At 38.0% G+C, this 27,483-nt stretch overlaps 1 protein-coding gene across 9 annotated transcripts; it reads right to left on the reverse strand.

Moving 5' to 3' along the window:
- Positions 1-175: 175 nt before the first annotated feature.
- On the reverse strand, positions 176-27,166 carry FAM221A (family with sequence similarity 221 member A). 9 transcript variants are annotated; one of them, XM_060156062.1, is made up of 8 exons: positions 27,034-27,166; positions 24,016-24,189; positions 20,745-20,935; positions 18,505-18,711; positions 13,991-14,098; positions 10,794-10,876; positions 821-927; positions 176-645 (listed from the first exon to the last, which is right to left on the reverse strand). In XM_060156062.1, exons 1-8 carry the CDS (start codon positions 27,096-27,098, stop codon positions 642-644), a joined length of 939 nt encoding a protein of 312 aa, XP_060012045.1. In that variant the 5' UTR covers positions 27,099-27,166; the 3' UTR covers positions 176-641. The 9 variants fall into 9 exon arrangements, with proteins under 9 accessions (XP_060012045.1, XP_060012048.1, XP_060012047.1 ...); XM_060156066.1 differs by lacking the exon at positions 176-645 and adding an exon at positions 2,305-2,355 and having other exon boundaries at positions 910-927; XM_060156065.1 differs by lacking the exon at positions 821-927 and having other exon boundaries at positions 10,794-10,873.
- Between the last annotated feature and the right edge of the window lie 317 nt (positions 27,167-27,483).

Raw genomic sequence — 27,483 nt, forward strand, 5'->3', positions numbered from 1 at the left:
GCAGTACTGGAGTTAGAGGTGCACCAAGAGAATCTGAAGTGGCACACGGGAGGCATCAATACAGTTATAAACAATGCATAGTTAACAAAACGACTTAAAAATCATTAGATACCACTAGAAAATGATTATATAATTTTAAAATACGCTTTTTTATTTTAAAACAAATCAACATTACAAAGTTTGAAAAATAAAAATTAAGGATATTCATGTAACTATTTTGAACGAAATATATTTGTTCAAAACCCTCAATAACATCTTTAATTTTTAAAATAGCCTGAAAAAGTTAAACTATTATAAACTAAAAATATTTACCGTACTTTAAGCTTTTGGCTAATGTAAAAATAACCTCATTTGTTAGGAGAGATAAAAAGTTTATATAAAGTAGTAAATCATGAATTTTGACAAAAGTAGTATAAGGTATTTTCACTTAAATAAATTAAGGAAACATTCAAAAAGATATTTTTACACAGAAAAAGAAGTAAATTATTTGAGGAAAAATAAATTGTATTATTATACTTAAATAATTAACACACAAAAGACATATTTGGATGCTGGTTTTAATTTCCCCAGTAGTCTTCATGAAGATTTTGTAGTTGATGGCAATGGTGCTTTTCCTTTCTGCTTAGCAGCCTTTTCCATTTTTATCTGAAAATTTAAAATATTTGTTGATATAATAATTTGTAAAACATCCTAAAGAAAAAAAAGGTTGCACATACATCATTTGGGTTCATGTCTTATTTATCACAGCCATTTTACACACCTAGCGGTTATTAAGCTGCTAAATACTAAAGCCACAATCTGATTGTTGAAGGGACCTAACTGCATTTTTAAAATATGGTTTGTTGGGGTATGCAAGCTCCCAACTCCTCTCCCTCCTGTGTTTCCTCTCTTCTTCTCTCTCAGAGACAGGGCAGACTTCATTAACACCTTAGAGACAGAGAGAGAATGGGTCAGAGGGAGGAGGAAGAGGCAGAGAGTCTCACTTACACACACACACACACACCCCTTCACACACGTAGCCCAGCACACGGGAGAGATTTGAGGAGTGCTGACTGAACAGAGGACTCAGAGAATGAGCACAAAAGCGAGAACCCTGCAGAGAGGGGTCCTGTCAAGGGCTCTGTCTCTATCTCAGTGTGTGAGTATGTGTGTGTGTATATGTGTGTGTGTGTGTGTGTGTATCTCAAACCCAGTCAAAGACAAAATTTTTTAATTAAAAATGTAATCAGGGACTTCCCTGGTGGCGCAGTGGTTAAGAATCCACCTGCCAATGCAGGGACACGGGTTCGAGCCCTGCTCCAGGAAGATCCCACATGCTGTGAAACAACCAAGCCTGTGTGCCACAACCACTGAGCCTGTGCTCTAGAGCCCACGAGCCACAACTACTGAGCCCACGTACTGCAATTACTGAAGCCCACGTGCCTAGAGCCCGTGCCCCGCAACAAGAGAAGCCGCCACAACTAGAGAAAGCCTGCACACAGGAATGAAGACCCAACGCAGCCAAAAATAATAAATAAATAAATTTTTTTAAAAAAGTCATCTAGTACTGTTTGATTTCAACTTTACAAAAGCATTTTAACAAAAATAACATATAATGAATATTGCTTTGGAGAAATGATTAAATTAATTTTAATTGCCACTAAAGTTAAAAAAAAGAAAAGCTTAAATGCCTAACCTTACATCCAGCCTATGCACATTCCCTACAGCGTTACAGGATACACCTAATCCAGTTGGATTATCTCTGGAACACATACTGCTTAAAGGACAGTTACCTATAATTCTGATTTCTACATTTCAACAGTTACCTTCCTGAAGGTTGTCCTTCTCCACTGTAACTGAAACAAAGAAGAAGCCTGCATACCCTAAGCAGCAGCCTTCTGATCTTTCAGAAACATATAAATCCTTTCCTTGGGAAAAAAAAAAAAAAGACTCCATAGAACACAAAACCCACGTTCCTTTTACTGCCACTCACACTCACACCAATTCCAAGGCAGCACCACTGCCTTACCCCTGCAAAAGAAGGGGAGAGAAAATATGGCTCATGGTGGGTGGAGGCAAGGCCTCTTACTTCCTAATATGACGGGAATAATACAAAGAAACCAGAAGAGGCCTGGTAAAACCAGTCTACCCAATCTCACCAAACTGCAAGTAACCTCCTAAAAATAAAAGTGAATGAATCTCACCTCTGTCTCTTCCCCATTTTCTCCCTCTCTCTCTCTCCTCTTTGAGTTGGCTGGGAACCTCATTCAAAAATCATACACTCGGGACTTCCCTTGCAGTCCAGAGTTAAGATTCCACACTTACCTGCAGGGTGCACGAGTTCGATCCCTGGTCAGGGAACTAAGATACCGCATGCTGCGCAGCACGGCCAAAAAAATAAATAAAAATCGTACACTCATATCACTCTTGTACACTGTAAAGGTCAACAGGTCATCTGGAGGACCCCCAAAGAACACTCTGTTCTGAGGCAAAGATTATGGGCCTCGGAGTCAGAAGAATACCTGAATTCTACCTCTACTGTTGATTAACCATCTGAGGCAAACTACTAACCAACAGTTCTGTCCTTTGTAAAAAAGTCATAGTAATAGGCACTATGTAATAGGGTTGTTCTAAAGGTTTAAATAAGATTTTATATATATATACACACACACATATATACACATATATATATACACACATATATACACACACACACACACACACATATATATATATAAATCTAGGTACTTAATAAGCACTCAAATGCTAATCCCCTTACCCCTCTCATTTAGGGCCAAGTGTTACATTTGCAGTAACATCAAAAAAGATCAAATATGCTAAACAAACAACAAAAGCTAAAGCAGTGTTTACTCATTTCAAATAGTACTTAGCAAACACATCCACCTAATACATCATCCAAAGAGCAAAAACACCTCCTCTTTCTCTTCCCTAAGTTTTTAAAATTCTTTTATACAGCAGGTCCTTATTAGTCATCAACTTTATATACATCAGTGTATACATGTCAATCCCAATTGCCCAATTCATCACACCACCACCCCCACACCCCCGCAGCTTTCCGCACTTGGTGGCCATACATTTGTTCTCTACATCTGTGTCTCAATTTCTGCCCTGCAAACTGGTTCATCTGTACCATTTTTCTAGGTTCTACATGTATGAGTTAATATACGATATTTGTTCTTCTCTTTCTGACTTACTTCACTCTGTATGACAGTCTCTAGATCCAACCACGTCTCTGCAAATGAACCAATTTCGTTTCTTTTTATGGCTGAGTAATATTCCATTGTATATATGTACCACATCTTCTGTATCCATTCGTCTGTCCATGGGCATTTAGGTTGCTTCCATGACCTGGCTACTGTAAATAGTGCTGTAATGAACATTGGGGTGCATGTGTCTTTTTGAATTATGGTTTTCTCTGGGTATATGCCCAGTAGTGGGATTGCTGGGTCATATGGTAATTCTATTTTTAGTTTTTTAAGGAACCTCCATACTGTTCTCCATAGTGGCTGTATCAATTTATATTCCAACCAACAGTGCAAGAAGGTTCCCTTTTCTCCACACCCTCTCCAGCACTTGTTGTTTGTAGATTTTCTGATGATGCGTATTCTAACTGGTGTGAGGTGATACCTCATTGTAGTTTTGATTTGCATTTCTCTAATAATTAGTGATGATGAGCAGCTTTTTATGTGCTTCTTGGCCATCTATATGTCTTCTTTGGAGAAATGTCTATTTAGGTCTTCTGCTCATTTTTGGATTGGGTTGTTTGTTTTTTTAATATTGAGCTGCATGAGCTGTTTATATATTTTGGAGATTAATCCTTTGTCCATTGATTCGTTTGCAAATATTTTCTCCCATTCTGAGGGTTGTCTTTTCGTCTTTTTTATGGTTTCCTTTGCTGTGCAAAAACTTTTAAGTTTCATTAGGTCCCATTTGTTTATTTTTGTTTTTATTTCTATTACTCTAGGAGGTGGATCAAAAAAGATCTTGCTGTGATTTATGTCAAAGAGTGTTCTTCCTATGTTTTCCTCTAAGAGTTTTATAGTGTCCAGTCTTACATTTAGGTCTGTAATCCATTTTGAGTTTATTTTTCTATATGGTATTAGGGAGTGTTCTAATTTCATTCTTTTACATGTAGCTGTCCCGTTTTCCCAGCACCACTTATTGAAGACACTGTCTTTTCTCCATTGTATATCCTTGCCTCCTTTGTCATAGATTAGTTGACCATAGGTGTGTGGGTTTATATCTGGGCTTTCTATCTTGTTCCATTGATCTATGTTTCTGTTTTTGTGCCAGTACCATATTGTCTTGATTACTGTAGCTTTATAGTATAGTCTGAAGTCAGGAAGTCTGATTCCTCCAGCTCCAATTTTTTCCCTCAAGACTGCTTTGGCTATTTGAGGTCTTTTGTGTCTCCATACAAATTTTAAGATTTCTTGTTCTAGTTCCGTAAAAAATGCCATGGGTAATTTGATAGGGATTGCATTGAATCTGTAGATTGCTTTGGGTAGTATAGTCATTTTCACAATATTGGTTCTTCCAATCCAAGAACATGGTATAGCTCTCCATCTGTTGGTATCATCTTTAATTTCTTTCATCAGTGTCTTATAGCTTTCTGCATACAGGTCTTTTGTCTCCTTAGGTAGGTTTATTCCTAGGTATTCTATTCCTTTTGTTGCAATGGTAAATGGGAGTGTTTCCTTAATTTCTCTTTCAGATTTTTCATCATTAGTGTATTGGAATGCAAGAGATTTCTGTGCATTAATTTTGTAGCCTGCAACTTTACCAAATTCATTGATTAGCTCTAGTAGTTTTCTGGTGGCATCTTTAGGATTCTCTATGTATAGTATCACGTCACCTGCAAACAGTCACAGTTTTACTTCTTCTTTTCCAATTTGCATTCCTTTTATTTCTTTTTCTTCTCCGATTGCTGTGGCTAGGATTTCCAAAACTATGTTGAATCATAGTGGTGAGAGTGGACATCCTTGTCTTGTTCCAGATCTTAGAGGAAATGCTTTCAGTTTTTCACCATTGAGAATGATGTTTGCTATGGGTTTGTCATATATGGCCTTTATTATGTTGAGGTAGGTTCCCCCTATGCCCAGTTTCTGGAGAGTTTTTATCATAAATGGGTATTGAATTATGTCAAAAGCTTTTTTTGCATCTATTGAGATGATCATACGGTTTTTATTCTTCAATTTGTTAGTATGGTGTATCACATTGATTGATTTGCGTATATTGAAGAATCCTTGCATCCCTGGGCTAAATCCCACTTGATCATGGTGTATGATCCTTTTAATGTGTTGTTGGATTCTGTTCGCTACTATTTTGTTGAGGATTTTTCCATCTATATTCACCAGTGATATTGGTCTATAATTTTTTTTGTAGTATCTTTGTCTGGTTTTGGTATCAGGGTGATGGTGGCCTCATAGAATGAGTTTGGGAGTGTTCCTTCCTCTGCAATTTTTTGGAAGAGTTTGAGAAGGATGGGTGTTAGCTCTTCTCTAAATGTTTGATAGAATTCACCTGTGAAGCCATCTAGTCCTGGACTTTTGTTTCTTGGAAGATTTTTAATCATAGTTTCAATTTCATTACTTGTGATTGGTCTGTTCATATTTTCTATTTCTTCCTTCAGTCTTGGAAGGTTATACCTTTCTAAGAATTTGTCCAGTTCTTCCAGGTTGTCCATTTTATTGGCATAGAGTTGCTTGTGGTAGTCCCTTAGGATGCTTTGTATTTCTGCAGTGTCCGTTGTAACTTCTTCTTTTTCATTTCTAATTTTATTGATTTGAGTCTTCTCCCTCTTTTTCTTGATGAGTCTGGCTAATGGTTCATCAATTTTGTTTATCTTCTCAAAGAACCAGCTTTTAGTTTGTTAATCTTTGCTATTGTTTTCTTTTTTTTTTTTTTGCTATTGTTTTCTTTGTTTCTATTTAATTTATTTATGCTCTGATGTTTATGATTTCTTTCCTTCTGCTAACTTTGGGTTTTGTTTGTTCTTCTTTCTCTAGTTCCTTTAGGTGTAAAGTTAGATTGTTTATTTGAGATTTTTCTTGTTTCTTCAGGTAGGCTTGTATAGCTACAAACTTCTCTCTTAGAATTGCTTTTGCTGCATCCAATAGGTTTTGGATCATCATGTTTTCATTGTCATTTGTCTCTAGGTGTTTTTTAATTTCCTCTTTGATTTCTTGAGTGATCTCTTGGTTATTTAGTAGTGTATTGTTTAGCCTCCATGTGTTTGTGTTTTTTACGTTTTTTTCCCTGTAATTCATTTCTAATCTCATAGCGCTGTGGTCAGAAAAGATGCTTGTTATGATTTCAATTTTCTTAAATTTACTGAGGCTTGATTTGTGACCCAAGATGTGATCTATCCTGGAGAATGTTCCATGCGCACTTGAGAAGAAAGTGTAATCTGCTGTTTTTGGATGGAATGTCCTATAAATATCAATTAAATCTATCTGGTCTGTTGTGTCAATTAAAGCTTCTGTTTCCTTATTTATTTTCATTTTGGATGATCTGTCCATTGGTGTAAGTGAGGTGTTAAAATTCCCCCACTATTATTGTGTTACTGTCGATTTCCTCTTTTATAGATGTTAGCAGTTGCCTTATGTATTGATGTGCTCCTATGTTGGGTGCATATATATTTATAATTGTTATATCTTCTTCTTGGATTGACCCCTAGATCATTATGTAGTGTCCTTCCTTGTCTCTTGTAACATTCTTTATTTTAAAGTCTATTTTATCTGATATGAGTATTGCTACTCCAGCTTTCTTTTGATTTCCATTTGCATGGAATATCTTTTTCCAACCCCTCACGTTCAGTCTGAATGAGCCCCTAGGTCTGAAGTGGGTCTCTTGTAGACAGCACATATATGGGTCTTGTTTTTGTATCCATTCAGCAAGCCTGTGTCTTTTGGTTGGAGCATTTAATCCATTCACGTTTAAGGTAATTATCGATATGTATGTTCCTATGACCATTTTCTTAATTGTTTTGGGTTTGTTTTTGTAGGTCCTTTTCTTCTCTTGTGTTTCCCACTTAGAGAAGTTCCTTTACCATTTGTGGTAGAGCTGGTTTGGTGGTGCTGAATTCTCTTAGCTTTTGCTTGTCTGTAAAACTTTTGATTTCTCCATCGAATATGAATGAGATCCTTGCGGGGTAGAGTAATCTTGGTTGTAGGTTCTTCCCTTTCATCACTTTAAGTATATCATGCCACTCCCTTCTGGCTTGTAGAGTTTCTGCTGAGAAATCAGCTGTTAACCTTATGGGAATTCCCTTGTATCTTATTTGTCGTTTTTCCCTTGTTGCTTTCAGTAATTTTTCTTTGTCTTTCATTTTTGCCAATTTGATTACTATGTGGCTCGGCGTGTTTCTCCTTGGGTTTATCCTGTATGGGACTCTCTGTGCTTCCTGGACTTGGATGGCTAATCCTTTCCCATGTTAGGGAAGTTTTTTACTATAATCTCTTCAAATATTTTCTCTGGTCCTTTCTCTCTCTCTTCTCCTTCTGGGACCCCTATAATGCGAATGTTGTTGCATCTAATGTTGTCCCAGAGGTCTCTTAGGCTGTCTTCATTCCTTTTCATTCTTTTTTCTTTATTCTGTTCCACAGCAGTGAATTCCACCATTCTGTCTTCCAGGTCACTTATCCGTTCTTCTGACTCCATTATTCTGCTATTGATTCCTTCTAGTGTAGTTTTCATTTCAGTTATTGTATTGTTCATCTCTGTTTGTTTGTTCTGTAATTCTTCTAGGTCTTTGTTAAACCTCTCTTGCATCTTCTCGATCTTTGCCTCCATTCTTTTTCCGAGGTCCTGGATCATCTTCACTATCATTATTCTGAATTCTTTTTCTGGAAGTTTGCCTATGTCTGCTTCATTTAGTTGATTTTCTGGGGTTTTATCTTGTTCCTTCATCTGGTACATAGCCCTCTGCCTTTTCATCTTGTCTGTCTTTCTGTGAATATGGTTTTTGTTCCACAGGCTACAGGACTATAGTTCTTCTTGCTTCTGCTGTCTGCCCTCTCCTTAAAATTTTTTTTTAATTTCCGGGCATTAACACAGTGTCTTGCACCTAGCTGACCTTTAATAATTGTTTCCTTAATAAAATTCTCTTTTATTGAGGAAAAGAGACCAAAGGCCATCCACAATGGAAGAAAATAATTTGATCTGATATATTACAGAAGCTAAGAAGCAACTCTTTAATATGTAAAAGTAGTTAGTAAACTATGTTACCACAAAGGCTTCAATTATCAAAACCAATTCACACTAACCATGGATTCTTCCCCACACCCAATGATACCAATGAGTAGCAAAGGATACAACCAAAACCAGATTCAGATGTAGCACTGCTTTCAAATGGGGCCCTGAAGCCATCAGATTTAGTTTCCTAATCATCCTTTTTCCCTCAACGGTGCTTGTCATAGTTTTTTGGAGTAAAAGATGAGTACTAACAACGTGTATGATACACGTCAGCTCAGAGGAAGTTGTTTAGGTTTGAGTTTCTTAGTTTTTATACTCCATTCATCACAAAGGCTGGAGAGGTTATAAGCTGTATCTCATAAATCCATAAATCACACAGGCTGAAGAGCTATAAACCACATCCCATAAATCCATAAATTCTAGGTCTATTTATAATAAGTAGTCTGGATGGGCCAGGTATATCCCCTAAAACATTCACAGATAAGAACCACCCCCTTTACTTTGCCACAAGCAAATACCATCAGCATGTTTTTCAAGGCAGTCAACACTACCCAAGCTCCTGGAGGAGGGAAGGAAGGAGTTCTAGAACCCTGTCCCTCATAAGCCTATGAGGAAAAACTAAGGTTCAGCTGTGAACGCGTGTGTTCTAAGAACACAGATTGATCTGATTAAAAGTCTATCCTTGGGCTTCCCTGGTGGCGCAGTGGTTGAGAGTCTGCCTGCCGATACAGCGGACACGAGTTCGTGCCCCAGTCCGGGAGGATCCCACATGCCGCGGAGCAGTTGGGTCCATGAGCCATGGCCGCTGAGCCTGCGCGTCCGGAGCCTGTGCTCCGCAACGGGAGAGGCCACAACAGTGAGAGGCCCGCATACCGCAAAAAAAAAAAAAAAAAAAAAGTCTAGCCTTGATGATGCTGCAAACATAGCCTCTTCTTTCCTCACTCTATTTCATCCTCCCCCCCGCCCCGAAATTCTACCACCACCTCTTTCTCTTAGATCAGAGCTTTCCAAAAGAACTTTCTGCACTGCCCAACAAGGTAGCCACTAGCCACATGTGGCTACTGAGCCCCTGAAATATGGCTAGTGTGACTGAGGAAATAATTTTTAATTTATTTAAATTTAGACATACATAGCCACATATGATGAATGGCTATAGCACAGACAATATTTATCACTGCCTTAAGTCATACCAAGGACTGTCTCCCTATACTTTAAAGTTCTTCATTAGGAAAGACATGCTAATCTCTCTGTCCCCTACTCACTTCCTCTGCCCCTGGATGGTGAATTTATTTAATGGTCTCCTTTTCCCACACCTTTAGTTACTCAACAAGCTCTTGTTTAAGAGTTGTAGAGAATACAACAAAAAGTGATGAGTGTCTTTACTTTCATGGCACTTACTACCTAGTCAGAGAGACAATGAACGCCCACAAAGCAACTATGAAATAATCCTAAGGAAAGCACTTTGGGGAATGTACCATATGGCTGGATACAATCCCCCATGCCTCATCAAGCCAGCATCCCCTCACCTGGCAATAAACAAGAACAAAACAAAACTTTCAAATATGAACACTGACATGAAACACATCACATGTGCAAGTAGATGACGTGTGAAAGCAAATATCAATTATACCTGTATTTATCTTTTCAATTTTCCATAAATATTTATTGAAAACATGTTATGTACAAGGCACTGTACTTAGTTCTGGGGAAAATACAGATAACAAAAAATACTATACTTATCCCCAAGGAGTTTATGGCGTGGTGGTGAACTGATGAAAATTATCATTACTGAAAGCAGGGAACACATCAACACTGTAGTTGTTGAGCCCTGAAAATTGTTAAAATATGTTTATGTTTAGTGTTCTGTTTCTTAAAGGCTATTGGGTAATTCTAACTTGAGTCTGCCTATACCTAGAAGCCACTAAGGAGTAGAAATACTATACATTAAGAATTCAATATACAGGGACTTCCCTGATGGCCCAGTGGTTAGGAATCCGGCTGCCAATGCAGCGGACATGGGTTCGATCCCTGGTCCAGGAAGATCCCACATGTCATGGAACAACTAAGCCCGTGCACCACAACTACTGAGCCTGCGCTCTAGAGCCCACAAGCCACAACTAGTAAGCCCACGTGCCACAAATACTGAAGCCCGCGTGCCTAGAGCCTGTGCTCTGCAACAAGAGAAGCCACTGCAATGAGAAGCTCGCACACCGCAACAAAGAGTAGGTCCCACTCACTGCAACCACAGAAAGCCCGCGCACAGCAATGAAGACCCAACGCAGCCAAAAATAAATAAATTACTTAATTTTAAAAAACGAATTCAACATATATATAATTTACAAATCTGCTCAGGTTGTCTTTATTATTGACAATTTTATGTGTATATTTAGTCAATCTTTATGACCTCCATAAATTATCATATTCATTAGTCCTGTTTCTCTCTGAATTGTTCTAAATAAGCCTCAAAGCCTAACACTAGCTATAAGTAGACGTTATAAATTATTTTTAATGATGATCCACAATCAATATATAGTTGTTCTACAGTGCCTCTGTTACAAGTAAATGCTTAATGTAAGCAGGTTTTCCTACAGACTTACCCTTTCCTGGTATCGTCTTTCAAAGAAAGCCATATCGTCCTCTTCAGGTTTCCTTAAGGAAGAAACTTGACTGCTTGTACCTACTAGTAAGGAAAAAGAAAAATCTAAGTACAGTTGACCCTTGAACAACATGGGTTTGCACTGTGTATCCACTTATACTCAGATTTTTTTCAAAAAATACCTACTACACTACTGCATGCTCCTGGGTTGGTTGAATCTGCAGATGTGGAGGAACTGTGGTTACAGAGGAACTGTGGATACAGAGGCCCAGCTGTAAACTTATACGAGGATTTTTCAAGTGCACAGGGGTGGGGGGTCCCTAACCCAGCTGTGTTGTTCAAGAGTCAACTGTACTCATATAATTATAAATTCTTCTGAAATAAAAAACAGAAAAAAAACTTTCCTCCTTCTGAGTGATTATTTTGTGTTTTTCAAACCAGAAATGATCTAAATGAATCATTGATCCTACTCCCTCTTTTTCAGAAAGCAGGGCATCATAAGACAAAAGTAATGTTCATTGGTAAACATTCTCCAAATATTCAAGTGGTTCATATTAAATTACACCATATAGCTATTTCACATCAGAGCTCATTTAGCTTTGTTCAACTACTTTTTAAATTTTACAGCTAGAAATTCATGTACCACGGTCACAGATAATGCGCAGAAGTAACTATTGAAGGTTTGCACTAAGGTCTGAATGTTTGTGTTCCTGCCCCCTCCCCCCACCACCCAAAATTCATATGTTGAAATCCTAATGCCCAATGTGATGATCCTAGGAGGTGGGGCCTTTGGGAGGTACTTAGATCATAAGGGTGGAGCGCTCATGAATGGGATTAGTGTTCTTATAAAAGAGACCCCATAGAGAGTCCTCAACCCTTCTACCATGTGAGGACACAAGGAGAAGGCACTGGCTGTGAATCAGGAAGAGCACTGTCACCAGAACACAACCATGCTGGCACCTTTATCTGGGACTTCCCCACCTCCAGAACTGTGAGAAATAAGTTTCTACTGTTTATAAGCAACCCAGTCTATGCTATTTTGTTACAGCCACCTGAACAGACTAAGAGAGTTTGTGTAGGCAACCAAAAGTGATGCTACTTCCTGCTTTGAAATTTTTCAAAACGAAAATAATTTTAACCATTTCCATGGTATTTACTCTTTTATACCTTGTCAAGAACTAGTTTATGTGCTGAAAGGAACTTAAAATCGCTTCAGGAAGGAAAATCTGGTTTTCCTTGTAGGTAAGCCAAGCACCTAATTCCATGGAAAAGTTCACCTTCATTTCAGGGGAATGTCTTGGTTGGGTCCCTTCACATCCAAAATAGAACATCAACCTGAACACCTGTTCTTGTTTTTAAAGCATATGAATTCACCCTCAACCAGCAACACAAAAATCATATGACTCCAGATGATCACCACAGAGTATAACCACACTGCCAACAACTACCTAATACAAATCTTGTTGAGAAAAACAAGAAAAATTGCTTAGAATATATGCTCTCTATCCATTCGTCTGTAAACCCTGGGTCTTTCCCTGGATCACACTGGACCACCTGAGCTAAGCTTCTTGCAGAATCACCTTCACTGAGCTACATTTTAATAAATGGTATGTTACCATTTATCTGGTAAAATGGGATATTACCACTTTTTTCAAAGGTAAGTATCAGAATTAACCAACCAGAGGCTGCATTTGCTGAAAAAAAGTTTTTAAAAACCTTGGGCTACTGCATCATTGAGGGTCACTACATAAATTTCTTTAAAATCCAGCATTGGGGGGCTTCCCTGGTAGCGCAGTGGTTAAGAATCCACCTGCCAATGTAGGGGACATGGGTTTGATCCCTGGCCCCGGAAAATCCCACATGCCGCGGAGCGACAAAGCCCATGCGCCACAACTACTGAGCCTGCACTCTAGAGCCCGCGTACCACAGCTACTGAAGCCCACGTGCCTAGAGCCCGTGCTCCTAACAAGAGAAGCCACTGCAATGAGAAGCCCGCACACCACAACGAGGAGTAGCCCCCGCTCTCCACAACTAGAGAAAGCCCGTGCGCAGCAACAAAGACCCAACGCAGCCAAAAATAAAAACAAATAAATAAATAAATTTATAAAAAAAAAAATCCAGCACTGGTACAACTTTCATGTGCACCGAGGAATTCATGGCTCCTCCTTTCTAATAAGGAAAAGTATTTAACTGATCTCACCTTCCTTTTTGTACCTTGGCTACCACTAAAACTCAGTCAAAACTGCAGCTTAATGTAATAGTTACATCAACTTTGAAAGTTGACACAACTCACAGATATCGAGAATGAACTAGTGGTCAGCAGTGGGAAGAGGGAAATTGGGGAGGGGCAAGATAGGGGAAGGGGATTAAGAGATAGAAACTACTACATATAAATAAGCTACAAGGATATATCGTACAGCATAGGAAATATAGCTAATATTTTATAACAACTTTAAATAGAGTATAATCTATACAAATTCTGAATCACTATGTTGTATACCTGAAAGGAATATAATACTGTAAATCGACTATACCTCACTAAAAAAAAGTGACACAATTGTGTCCTTTTCTTTTGTTTTGATTTCTTACTTCTATCTACATCTTATAATTACTTCATTGTGCAAATCCCTTGCGCAAAAAGTCAGTGTACATGAAAAGGTTGTATGAAAACACAAATAAATCAAAGAAAATTCTCATTTCAGAATATTTTAAAATATTAAATACCTCATAAATCATACAAATTCCTTCTTTGTTTTTATTCTTGTTTTCAATAAAGGAAATAGAATACTTAAAAATGTATAAAAATGAACTTTATTCATTTTTATGTGCAATTTATAAATGGTAAAACCTTGCTAATCTATAATTATCAAGGGATTACACCTTGTTTGGGAGAGCCTAAAGGATCAAGGCAATTAGTCCACTAGAGGGCTCTCTTATTCAGATCAAAGCAATAACATGTCCCAGAATAAGGTTTTAAAACTCCAAATTTTTGTATTATCAGAATCCTCATAATTCCAAGATTTAACAATTTTTTCCCAATTAAAATGAAGATTATTGCTTTTTCTCAGTGCCTGGACAATATAAAAGTGAAATGATAATCAAATTGTGGTAATACTGGAAAAAAAGAGTAATCTGGAAAATGTATCAATCTATATTCTTGACTACATCCAAAACTATTTCTCAATTTAATTTCATTACCATCTGTTAGTGTTTCTGGAGAAGAGCTAGATGATGCTTGAAATGCTTTTAGAAATGGGTGGTCCATGGCTGTAACTGGAGAGTCTAAAAATTCACCTGAAGGTGCACCTGAGAACAAAATATGTGAAGAATGAAAATTAAATCTTTATTTGTTAGGATACAAAGAAGTTATTTCAAATGTGAAATAAATTAGAGCCCCAAGCAGAATCATTATAAAAATCCTTTCTGTACAATGAAAATTTTTGTTTATATAAATTTTTGCCATATAAAGTAAAGGCAAATGGATAAAAGTACTTCTGCATTTCTCAGAGACCTTTCTCACAGGAAAAAAAAAATGCACGAATGTAATTGTATGTCAGCAAAGAAGTATAAGACCTTAACATAATCACAAAACATTATCAAAAGCAAGACATTCAGAATTTAAAAACCTCTAGTTAAAGAGGATAGAATAAGTGTATTTTTCCTCTATTCCTTACTGGGAAACCATCTAAAAACAAAATATGAAAAAATAAAGAAAACTCCTTCAATGAAATGGGGAAACAATCATAATCCTAAACCACAAACTACAAAGACCAACTGCTACATTCACTTTTGGACAGAAAGGAAGGAAGCTGCAGAAAAAATTAATAAGTCCTCTACTTCTTCACAAACCACCCCTCCCCCACATGCCTATCCCCATCCACGGGTAGAGAGAAGGAAATAAACTCTTAGTCCTTTCCTATAAAGTGAATAGTGTGGGACAGTTGCTCAGCCTTTCAGATTCCTGCACCCCTCCTTCCCCAGCTCCTCCCTCTTGCGACCTGTGGGAAGATCAGAGAAGGGGGCTCAGGTCCAGCCAGGTCCTTGTGTGTTCTCTGGTGGCCGTGTGCGCTACTGATCTCAAACGCTAAAGGCTGGCAAAAGTTGCAATTTAGTCTCTCAGCTTGGTAGGGCCTGGTAGCCTCACACGCTCTCACTAGAAGTACAGACCTCTCAGCTGCCTGCCACTTTTTCTACCGAATCCCCCAGAGCTCAGGGGAACCACATCTAGCTCTGCTCTGCAGTCACCTTTGGCCCCTTGCTATGACAGATGCTATGGCAGGCCCACTGCCTCACAGCTCACCTGCCTTCCAAGCACCCCACAGGAGCTGGGAATTACTACGGGCTCCTTCAGTATCACAAAGGAACAAATTCCAGCAAAAGATCATCTCTGTCCAGGACTCTACATGGCTAATGGAGCAGACATCCCTCTGCTCTGGGCTCCCCTACATCTAAAATCAAGACAAAAACATCTTATGTTTCCTCTCCTCGTTCTCATCTTTCTTCACCCCACCTTCCAGCAGAGGCCAGAAGGAAAAGTTTTTTTTTCTTTCTATGATAAAGATACTTAAGTGATAAAATACCAGAAGTCACAAAAAGGCAAAGATGCTGGCTACTAACACTATTACTTAGCATTGTTCTGAAAGTACCAGTCATTCTGATTGGTCAAAGAGTAAGAAGAGTCATAAACATTGGAAAGGAAGAAGCAAAACTATCATTACAGTTGACCTTTGAACTGTGCAGGGGTTAAGGGTGCCGACCCTTCACGCAGTCAAAATCCACATATAACTTTACCGTCAGCCTTCCGTTATCCACGGTTCCACATCTGCAGATTCAACCAACTACAGATTGTATAGTATCATAGTGTTTGCTACTGAAAAAAAATCTATGTATAAATGGACCCTTGCAGTTCAAAGCCCTGTTGCTCAAGGGTCAACTGTATATGCAAAATCAACTAAAGATATACATTTAAAATCTTAACATTAAGTAATAATGACTGGTAACAAAAGCAGCATATAACATTTCCTTTTTCATAAGCAAACAATAATCGCTAGAAAATATAAAGGAAGGGAAAAATCCATATATGATAGCTATAAAAACGATGAAGTATCTAGAAATAAAATTAAGAATTGTGCAGGACTTTCATGAAGGTAACTTCAGAATTCCACTAAGCTACACAGAAGAAGACAAAGAAATGAAGAGACTCAATATTTTAAAACAGCAAATCTTCCTATATTAATCTACATATTCAACTAAAATAATAGAAAGTTTTGTAATAATAGAATGTTTTTTAAAAACAATGCCAAAGGTCTGAAAGAATTAAAAGGGAAGAATAGGTCAGGAAAATTCTAAAGTAAAAAAATGAAGGCATACATATTAATTTATTATAAAGCTGTAGTAATGAAAACAATAAGGTAGTCGCACAGAAATAGACAATAATGAGTCTGACTAATGAGCCCATAGCAATTTTGGGGTTGAACCCAGTCCTACCACTTACTAGCTGAATAACACAGAACAAGATGTTTTACTACTCTGTGCTGAGTTTCCTCGTCTGCAAAAAGGATTAATAATAGCACCTAACTCAGAGCTGTTGTGAGGATTAAATGAGGTAATAGATATAAAGAGGCTGGAACAAGCCTCGCAGTACAAAGTCGTAATTATCATCAACAACATCATTACCATCACTTTTGTTTGCCACTGATAACTGGGTTTTCTGTAACTGTTGCGTGAGCCTAATACAATCATGTATCCATAAAAATTGAAAAAGGATTTATTTATGGAATTTAACAAGCTAGTTATAAAATAACCTAGAAGAGAAAATGCACAAATATATCAAGGCAATCCTGAAAAATGAACACAAACAGGAAGAATTTACCATATCAATTATCAAAGCACACTATGAAGAACAATAATTAAAAATACGAAATATTGGCACAAAATATGCAATTAAGGCCAATGGCACAAAATAGAAAGTACAATAGAATATGGTAAAGGTAAAGTTTCAAATTACTTGGGAAAAATGGTGTTTGTATAACTTGCCATTGATTTGGACAAAAACCAAAGTTATACACACCTCACACTTTCACAAAAAATAAATTCCAGATACATAAGAAAGCTAAACATAAAAGCAAAAAAATTAAGTAAAATGAAGGAGAACATATTTATAAAATTAGAGTAGGGAAGGCCTGTTTCCTACATTTAAAAACTGTAAAACAACAACAATAAGAAGTAAAAAACCCAAAAGACAAATGACATATTGGAAGAAAATATCTGCAAAATATATACAAAGGATTAGTATACAGAATATATAAGAAGACTTCTTATAAATCAATGAGAAAATAGAAAAACATAAAAATAAGCAAAGTATATGGACAGACAATTCACAGAAAGTAAAATGGACACTAAATATAAGAATACTCTCATCTCACTAATAATGAGGGAAATCAACTGAACTGAAACAATGATAACACTTTCACACATTAGACTGGCAAAAAAACTAAGTTTAATGACATCAATGATCAGCATAAATGTTTGGAAATAGGTAAGCTAAAACATCACTAAAGGAAGTATAAGCAAGTACAGCATTTTTGGAGGGCAATTCGACAGAACGTATTACAATTTCACATGTGCACACTCTTCAACCCAACAATTCTACTTCTCTCCATCTGCCTTAGAGTCAAATTCACATAGTACACAAGGAAGCAAGTTCAAGGATTTGGGGGGCACGATGTTTGTAAAGGCAAAAAAATAAAATGGAAACAATCTAAATGCCATGAACAAGGAAATGGTTCAGAAAACTGATATATATCTATAGTGTGGAATACTACGAAGCAGTTAAAATATAAGTAGATTTGTATATCCTGATATAATAGGCCTTCAAAAATTATTCTAAGTTAAAAAAAGTAAACTATAAAAATGTACATTAAAAAGAGAAATACAAATCAATTGATGACAGCAAATTACACTCTAGGAAAGAATCTGGGGTTAAGAAAAGTGTTCAAGGGGGACTTGTTTGAATCTGTTTTAACAAGAAAATATTGATTTATGTTTTTGTAATCTTTGTAATAAAAAAATAAAAGTAATACATGTTTTTTATGAAAAAAAAAATCCACACACATAGAAGTATTTAAAGTAGATAGGAACCATAGTTCTTTTTCCCAGAAGGATCCAGCTACCTTCAATAGTTTGAGATATATCCAATTAAACTTCTCTGTATATTACTTTAAGTTTTTATATATGCAAGTGGATATATTTGTGTGCATACATGTAGACATACATGCATATGATCATATATTACTACAGATGTGATACCATGTACATACACACATGGACAAAAGCCTATGTTTCCAAAATGAGATGGTTATAATGGCAAAAATTACATACAATAGGATAACAGGTAAACTGTATCATATCAAATAAAACAAATTATTATTCCGCTATTACAAACAATGGGGTTGTGAGTTGGGATTTCGGTATGAGTGTTGGGGTAGGAGTGATCTTTTATGTTTTCTAATTTTTCTGTAATAATCATACATCGGATAGTGACAATAGAATCTTTTGAAAAAAATAAAAATCAAATGAGAGAATATTTTTTGAAAATAACATGAAGAACTTAAAGTGCAAAACAAATACAAGGCTTCATTATTGTTAGCGCACGTAACACATATTGTGTTAGCACAATATGACAAGCTCACAGTTCATATATCGTCACTTACCAATTCCACTGTCATCTAATCGCATGTAGTCTTCTGCCAGCGAGCTAAAGCCAGTTAATCCTCCCATTGCTGCATAAGGAACGTCCCGTCCCACCGGTTTTCTCTGAGCCAGTCTTTCTTCCTTAGTTTCCACTACTGTGTAATGGGCATATGCAGGCTGACCACAAGCACAAGTGAAGGAGCTATGGAATCCTGAACACTGAGAACCTGAATCAAGATGTAAACCAAGTTAAACATTTTAAAATATAGGTAATGAGCTGTATGCCCTATAAACCACTTCGCTTGGCCAAAGTCACCTGAATCTGGATCCCTCATACACTGTGCTCTGGCCCCTGTACCTCTTACCCCTAGCCCCTGAACTCACTCCCTCCCAGCCATTGCTCTTACTTTTAAAAGATGCTAAAATGGTAAGAGAGTCCATAGCAAAAAAAAAAAAATTGGAAAAACCAATCAGGACTAAAGGAAACTGAGCTAAACATTGGAGAGCCAGGAAATACAGGCCCTCTCCTCAAATACTGAGTTAAAAGCAGGTATGGGGGGGGACAGCCCAGTGGTGAAGAAATAATGTGGAAACGTCTCTGTGAGTCAATTCCCCATAAAAGCCATATTGGAAGGCCAACCCAAAGACATAGAAAGATGCAACAGAATACTGTTTAACAACAAAAAGGAAAGAAGTACTGATGCATGTTACAGCATGGATGAATCATAAAAACATTACACTAAGTGAAAGATGCTAATCAGAAAAGACCACATACTCCATGATTCCACTTATATGAAATGTCTAGAACAGGCAAATCCACAGAGACAGAAAGTAGATTATTGGTCGTCTAGAGCTGAGGGAAGGAAGAAATAAGGAATAACTGCTAATTGATATGGAATTTCTTTTTGGGGTGATGAAAATATTCTAAAATTTATTGTGGTGATGGGTGCACAACTCTGTGAATATATTAAAAACCATTAGGTTGTACCCTCAAAATGGATGAATTATATAGTATGTGAATTATATCAATAAAATTACTGTTTGTAAAAAAAAAAAAGCCACATTGAAATGGAGTCCAGAATACACCATTAACAAAATCTTTACACACTCACACTTCTGACAAATGTGTACGGGAACCAAGGCACATAATAAATAAGTTTTATTCAAATACTTCCATACTTCATCAGTGAAACATATTTATTTCTGCCACTGTCATTAAAAATGTTTTATAACATATTTCATCACAAGATTTCAATTCAAGATACTACAAAAAGAACTGGAAAAACTATCTCCTGAAGAAATATATTTTACCCATTTTTTTAAAAATCCTACCTAGGGCTTCCTTGGTTGCACAGTGGTTAAGAATCCGCCTGCCAATGCAGGGGACATGGGTTTGAGACTTGGTCTAGGAAGATCCCACATGCCGTAGAGTAACTAATCCTGTGCACCACAACTATTGAGCCTGCACTCTAGAGCCCGTGAACCACAACTACTGAGCCCGTGTGCCACAACTACTGAAGCCCGCGTGCCTAGAGCCCGTGCTCTGCAACAAGAGAAGCCACCGCAATGAGAAGCCAGCACACCGCAACAAAGAATCGCCCCGGCTAGCCAAAACTAGAGAAAGCCAGTGCGCAGCAATGAAGACCCAATGCAGCCAAAAATAAATAAGTAAAAATAAAATAAAATTTTTAAAAGAATTTTAAAAATATATCCTATCTATTTCAAAGAGTTTCTAAAAGGATGATGAACAGGAAGGGTATATGGGATGGTGGCTGGGATTTGGGTATACGTATCGAGATAAGGGTGCTATTGCCTACAAAGTGTTAAAAGCATCATGTTACATTTTGCTTTTCCCATTAATCTATGTCTTAGGCAATAACATAATAATCTGCCAGCAAATTATACAAATTTTTTAGACTTATAAAATCCTTTTTAAGGATTATTATTCTGTAAATAGAATTCAGTTGGTAAAACGTCCACGATTCAAAAATTTGAATCAGATCACATCTAGTGATTCTTTAAAATCTATTACTATTACTTATTTGAATTACATGAGATTAAGGTTGAGATTAGAGATTAAGGTTGATGACTGCAAAGCATATAAATAACTGAGATTTTCCACAAAAATAAAATTTTAGAGTAGATATCCATCATCCTAGTTGTTTAATGTCGCTGTAGCTGAATGAAACTGGCACAGAGACACACATTCAATAAGGAGATAAAAGCATTCTGTTCGTGTGTTTATCATAATGTAACTCACAGGCATTGCACATAAAGCCAGGCCCAGCACTATGCTGATCAGCAAAGTGCTTGCACCTGCAGCGAATGGGCTGCCTGCCATTCAGAGGCACGTAGAGGTAAGCCCTGCATGGGCAGCCCGTCACTTGACAAGGCAGGCTGATGGGGCGCTGCTGAGGAATCGTTTCAAAGTCAGTTTTATGTTGCTTATACCTAAAAAAAATAAAAGAGAAGAAATAAAAGCACAATGCAGGTACTGCCAGAAATGACAACTGCTGTTCTGTTAAATACAAAATGATTCTTTTTCATTTTTATTTTTGTTTCATTGTTCTTATCAGTAAGGTTGAAAATACACTCCCCTGCATGCAGTATTTGTCAGCTCTGTTGCTTTGGTCAGAAAAATCTTCACCCATCTAGATTTTTATTTTTAATTATTTAAGAAGAATTTTCACAACAATATACAAAGAAATAGCAAACAATTCTCTTAAAATACCACTACAGATTCTTTAATACAGAAGCACAACCCAAGAGCATGAAAAAACTTCTTCATGAAAATTCTTTCTATCAAAGTGCATTATTTACATTTATTTTCACAGGTCTGCTACTTAAAATTGAAATAAGTTCAATAAATGTATAATAATGCTATTTATTTTAATATAATTTAATTTTTAACTTTAAACTTCAAAATAAATTATCAACACCTTTCAAAGCCAAAGCTCTTTGTTAAAATGCTGTACCTAATTTTCTCAGGCCACTGGCTTCCTTCTCATTAAGTGATACTCAGTAAAATAATATTAAATTTATTATTCTCAATATTATCCTAGGTAACAGAAGTTAAAATAACGAGATACCATTTTTCACTTAGCAAAGAGAGCCAAAGTTTTCTTAACTGTACATATTTCACAGTGCTGTCAAGAGTGTTACAAAAGAACCAATCCCATTTAATAGGGTTTCAAGAAACATAAAAAGATGCATCCTTTAACCTACATGGTTCATTTTTGAAGAATATACCCTAAGAAAATTATCCCATGTATATAAAGAGCTTTGTGCGTAAGGATAGCATTAGCAACAGTACTTACAATAGCAATATATATAAAGCATACTCATAATAAGGGAATGGATAAGTATATTACTAGAAGATAGTTTTCAAACTCTTTTACCAGTGAAAACTTTTCTTTAAATAAAATCTTTTACAGAACCATAATACTATACAAAATAGATTAAAGCAGAATTGGTTAAAGCAAGGCGAAGAGCCATAATTGGAGTCTGTCCTTCCCCTAACTTGCCCTTCCACCTGGTACGCCCCTGAGACTCCGTCATAGCTCTGGGGAAAACACAGTGAACACCACTGGACTAGCTGGAATATCAAGCAGGTATTAAAAATCTTCTTTGCAATTACTACGAACCATGTGGAAACATTTCCGTGATTCTGTAATGAAAAACTGGTTCAATATTTATACATACATATAATTAACAACTAAATGAACTATGTAAAGAAAAAAGTACATGAACATAGAAAAACATATTAACAGCAGCCGGCTTTAGGCGGTGAGTCTTCTTCCTATGTTTCTATATATCCCTCATTTTCCTTAAATAACCAATGTTTCACATCCATAATAGGGAAAAATTAATTCAGACAGAGATCTCACTGAGTGACTGGTACTAAAGAACTTTCCCATCCAAGTGGGGTTGGGTCAGTTTTGAAGGTTAATTCCATGCTGTACAATTATACATAGATATGAGACTGGCACTAAATTTTTACAAGGATAAATGATAAAACTAACATAAATTTACTAAAGTCCTCTTCATTTCTGAAAGATATCAACATAACCCTCATCCTCCATTCCTCCACAGTGCTTTTATTTGGGGTTGCTAAATAAATTTCAAGTCAATCTATACACAACATTACTTATCCTAGCAACTGCCTAACAACCTCCAGCAAACTGCAAGTCTGTAAACAGCAACTACACAGAGCACCTCAGGAAAGAGCCCCAGAAACTATCAGAACAGGGCAGCTCTCCCATGGTTCCTTTGGAACAGAAAGTTGAAGTCGTTACCTAAAACCACGTAATAGTTTCTGTGATTTTTCCTTGAAGCAGCTTTGTCCTTTTGAGCTTTACAACTAAGACCTGTGACAGTCATAAAATTTAAAGAAGAACAGGATAAACACAGCAAAATGCAAACCTCAAGTATAGGTAACACACATCAATGGTTGGAGCCTCATGTATTTCCTTTCCTCCACGTGCTTTTCTCAGAAGAGGACCACTTGTAATAAAAAGCTGTGTGCTTGTATTTTTGTTTAAAGAAAGGTATATATATACATACACACACATACACACACACAGACACACACAGAGTTGACCCCTGAACAATACAGGTTTAAACTGCGGATTTTTTTTTCCAGTAAATATGCAGTAGGCCCTCAGTATCCATGGCTTCCTCATCTGGGCATTAAACCAACCACGTATTGTGTTCCTACTACGTTTATGATCTGAGGGTGGCGGAATCCACATCTGCAGACAGGAGGGCCCAGCTATGGGACTCGAGCATCCCCAGATTTTGGTGTCCGCAGTGGGTCCTGGAACCAATCCTTCACAGGTGTGTATGTGTGTGTGTGTGTGTGTGTGTGTGTAAATAAAAGAGAAAGGTATTCATACAACACACTTCTTAAAGTGTAAAGGGAGATTAGTAAATGTGAGGAGAAATGCTTCTATTTGTAGATTGGTAACCTGTTCAGTGTAGCTCAACTCAAGCAACTCTAAAATCAGTTCTGCATAACTTATGTAAGCTGAAGAATGGCTATGTGGGGGTCGATTACACCATACTCTCCAATATTGAGTGTGTCTGAAAATGTTCATAATGAAAGGTGAAAATGAATAATAAAATAAACTCTTTCTGCAGAGAAAAAAATAAAAATAAAATCAGCTCTGCAGTCTGATGACCCATCCTCTATTACCTTGTCCAGTGGTGGGAGAGGCAGACTCTGCTCCCCAGCCTAACTGAAAGACCCCTGGCAAAGCCACAGGGGCACCAATATCTTTCTAACCAATGGTAAGAGAAAAGATGTTTAAGGTGATAAACTCCATAATGAGTTCTAATCTGATACAACAGAAATTTTTAAAATATAGCCCCCAAAAACCTTAAATAATTTCTGGCATATTATTGGTATATAAAAGCCTGTTTTCAAATGTTTTCCAATGATCACCAATAATGGTATTTATAGAAGGAAGATATGCTCTGCTACAGTTTTATACTTCCTAATCACCAGAAACCTTAGCAATAAAATATCTTACCTATGGGTACAAAAACACAGTGTCTCTGGACCCACAAGTTTACAATCCATTCCAGTTGATGATCGCCAGCTCACGAATAATCTGTTCTGTAAACGCATAGGTAAGACTTTTCTTTTGTATTCTTCATATTCTTCAGGAGTAAAAAGTTTCCCTCCATCATCCTCACCAACAATTCTATAACAAAAAAATACTTCTCTTAAGCCTTGTGGATTTATTTTCCAGGTTAAAAATACTAAAATTAAGCTATACTTGTATAGTCAAAGGAAACGCTGCTTCGGCTTTTTTTACTTAGGCTCATGTTAATAGCAAAATTACACACAATAGTAATAAAGCTTTTGCTTCCCATATAAAAGAGAATTATGAATAAGAAAGTCAATGAATTCATAACATCTGACTTCAATGATCCATGTTTACCACTAGAGAATTACCACATATTCATCTCAGTTTCTCCTTTGATTCTGAAGCAAACATGCTCATTTTTCCCGTTAAAAGCTGGAGCCTAAACTGCTAAAAAATTCTAATATTTTCCTCCTTAAAAAATAGCCCCCCCCCGAAAAATAAATGGTACAAAAAACATCGACGCTGAAGACAACATGACTAATGCCCACACTTAACTCCAAACCCTGGCCAGGAGTTTAAATTAAGATGGGACCCACAAACACCCTTGGATCTGCACCAGCTCAAACCCAACATATGCATTGAGTAATCAGGTGCAACATTGTTTAATTCCAGAAGACCGACCTCAAAATTTTATGGGAAAAATTAAGCCAACACTATTTCTTAGGAAATTAAGAATTGGACTCCCTGGAGGAAAAGGAAGCACAATTAAAATTGAAGAAATATCTCCTTGAAAATACCTCCTTAAAAAGTCATGAAAAATGTTGTTTGCAGAATGCTACATAATTTTTGGTGCAATCCATACTCTTTTCCATACTTTCAAGCCTTTAGCTGAGGTAGATAAATAAAACCAACTCAGAGGCTATGAAACCATTACAAGCTTCTTCCTTACTTAAATAATTTAGATACACAATAGTAAAAAAAATAAAAACAAAAGCCATTTTATTCTGCGATAAGTTTTGGGCCACTTACTTTATTATAGCTACCAAGAAGTATACCAACAGGTACTAAAAAGACCTTAAGATCAATGCAGATCTTTAAAGAAAGAGATCATTTAATTTTAAGTTCTAAACCAGTGTAGCTCAAACTTTATTTACAGAATCCCGAAGAAATCTAGTTCAAATGCAGATTAAGATTAAAATGCCTGAAGAGGGCCTGGTGATGCTCCCTGGTGATGCCATGACTGCTACACTTTGAGCAGCAAGCCCCTAACTTTTAGAGAATTATTCCAGGTAGTTTATGTTTGAAAAATAATTTCCTCCCAGGCCCTAACATTTTCTGGGCCAGGCAAGAGACTGCAACTGAAGGCCCACATTCCACATACCTGAATATCTAAATATCTAAGTTATCAGTCAACATCAGGACCCAGCAACTTGCTCCCAAGGAAATGTAAGACTTGGAGCCTCAAAGAGCCCGCTCTGCCCTACATGAGGGCTGGGTGGAAGCTGTTCTGGGCACAAGTCTCCCTGCGTTACCCGAACCAGGAACGAGCCCTGACCCATCAAGCTTCTCACCCTCACTTTTTCTGGCTCAGAATTACCAAGACATTTCTAGGCATTACCCAAAAGTATGTCACCTAGACAGCCAGAGGGAAGTGCAGTCAGATAGGAACTCATTTGCCCAAGTAATTTGGGGCGACCACCTTTAAGCAGAGCAACTCCTCTGGCTTGGGTTTCAGGCCGCTCAAGCTTCCCAGGTGAGGATACGATCGTCTCACTTCCCCCTTATACACACACACACACACACACACACACACACACACACACACACGCACACACACCTCAACTCCCCTTCCTCCTGCCTGTCCCTCTCCAGTAATTCCCACTCACCCAGTTTCCCAACTGTCAAAAACAAATACCGTATGCTAACACATATATATGGAATCTAAGGAAAAAAAAAAAAAAGGTCATGAAGAACCTAGGGATAAGACGGGAATAAAGATGCAGACCTACTAGAGCATGGACTTGAGGATATGGGGAGGGGGAAGGGTAAGCTAGGACAAAGTGAGAGAGTGGCATGGACATATATACACTACCAAATGTAAAATAGATAGCCAGTGGGAAGTGCCGCATAGCACAGGGAGATCAGCTAGGTGGTTTGTGACCACCTAGAAGGGTGGGAGGGAGGGAGACGCAAGATGGAAGAGATATGGGAACATATGTATATGTATAACTGATTCACTTTGTTATAAAGCAGAAAGTAACACACCATTGTAAAGCAATTATACTCCAATAAAGACACACACACAAAAAAAAACCTTTCTTGGGAGACCGGAAAAACACATCGCTACAGGTGCATCGGTCTTTGTCAGGGCCCCAGGCAGTGAATCACTCCCTAAAGCCCTAGGAGCGGCTGCACTTCCAGTTTCCAGAGAAGAGTTTCTCCAGAACCACCAACACTACACCAGTGTCTTTCTCTTAAAACCTGCCCCTCGGGGTTGGGAGCACGTTTAGAAGTTCACAACTTACCCTATTACTAAGTTAACATGCAAACTTGATGTCTGCTTTTACAGGCCCCGAGTACTCAATGTGTAATCTACACTGGCAGTTTAGAAGAAAACAAAAAAAAGGATCTTTGCATAAATCTAGTTAATAATCCTTCCTCAAAGAGGTCAGAGCGGGAGGCCTTTTAAATTGCCTCGGAAGAAACTTATTAGAATAGAACTGCGCGTCAGTACAATATTTAATTACAGAAAGAGAAAACCTGCAATCAATGTAAGCTTCCCCCACCAGCCCGGGAAGGGATTCCGGGAGCCCAAGCGAGCCAGCGCTGAGCCCCTGCCTGCGCCTCCAGCGCTCCTCCCGCGACGGGGGCCGGGCCCGCCCGCGCCTCCAGAGCTCCTCCAGCGAGAGGGACCGCGCCTGCCCGGGGCCTCCTGGCCCCGCGGAGCCACCGCCTCACCTCCGGTACTCCATGTACTCGTCCACGGCCGCCGCGCTGCCGGCGGGTAACGTCAGCCGCTCCATGGCGGTCGGGGAACCGGGAGGCGCCGGCGCTGGGGCCCCAGCCCGCCCTGCGCACGTGAGCAGAACCCTGAGGAGCCAAAACCGGTCCTGCCCTGGCCGGCCGCGCCCCCTCCCACCCGCCTCCTGATTGGCCCGCAGGAAGACCGCGGTGACCACGCAGGGCGCGCGCTTCCACCTGGCTGCCCACGAGAAACTTGGCCTCCACGCTCAACCCCGCCGCGCTGGGGATGCTGTTTACCGGCCTCCGCAAACCTTGTACCTCTCGTTTTCCCTGGTCTGGCAGGTGTCCTTGTAAAATAACGAGTGACGAGGGAGTGCAATGCCTTGCATGTAATGGATGCACAGAACATGGGTTATTTCTTTGTGCAGCGTTTTTCTCTGGTTG

Source organism: Lagenorhynchus albirostris, chromosome 8, assembly GCF_949774975.1.
Source record: "Lagenorhynchus albirostris chromosome 8, mLagAlb1.1, whole genome shotgun sequence".
In the NCBI taxonomy this organism is placed as follows: Eukaryota; Metazoa; Chordata; class Mammalia; order Artiodactyla; family Delphinidae; genus Lagenorhynchus; species Lagenorhynchus albirostris.

Coding starts and splice junctions, on each gene's coding strand:
- FAM221A (XM_060156061.1), bottom strand. CDS start 27,098: ATGGAGCGGCTGACGTTACCCGCCGGCAGCGCGGCGGCCGTGGACGAG. Junction 24,190..27,033: donor GAGTACATGGAGTACCGGAG/GTGAGGCGGTGG, acceptor TTTTTGTTATAG/AATTGTTGGTGAGGATGATG. Junction 928..10,793: donor AAAGACGATACCAGGAAAGG/GTAAGTCTGTAG, acceptor TCTGTCTCTAAG/GTGTTAATGAAGTCTGCCCT.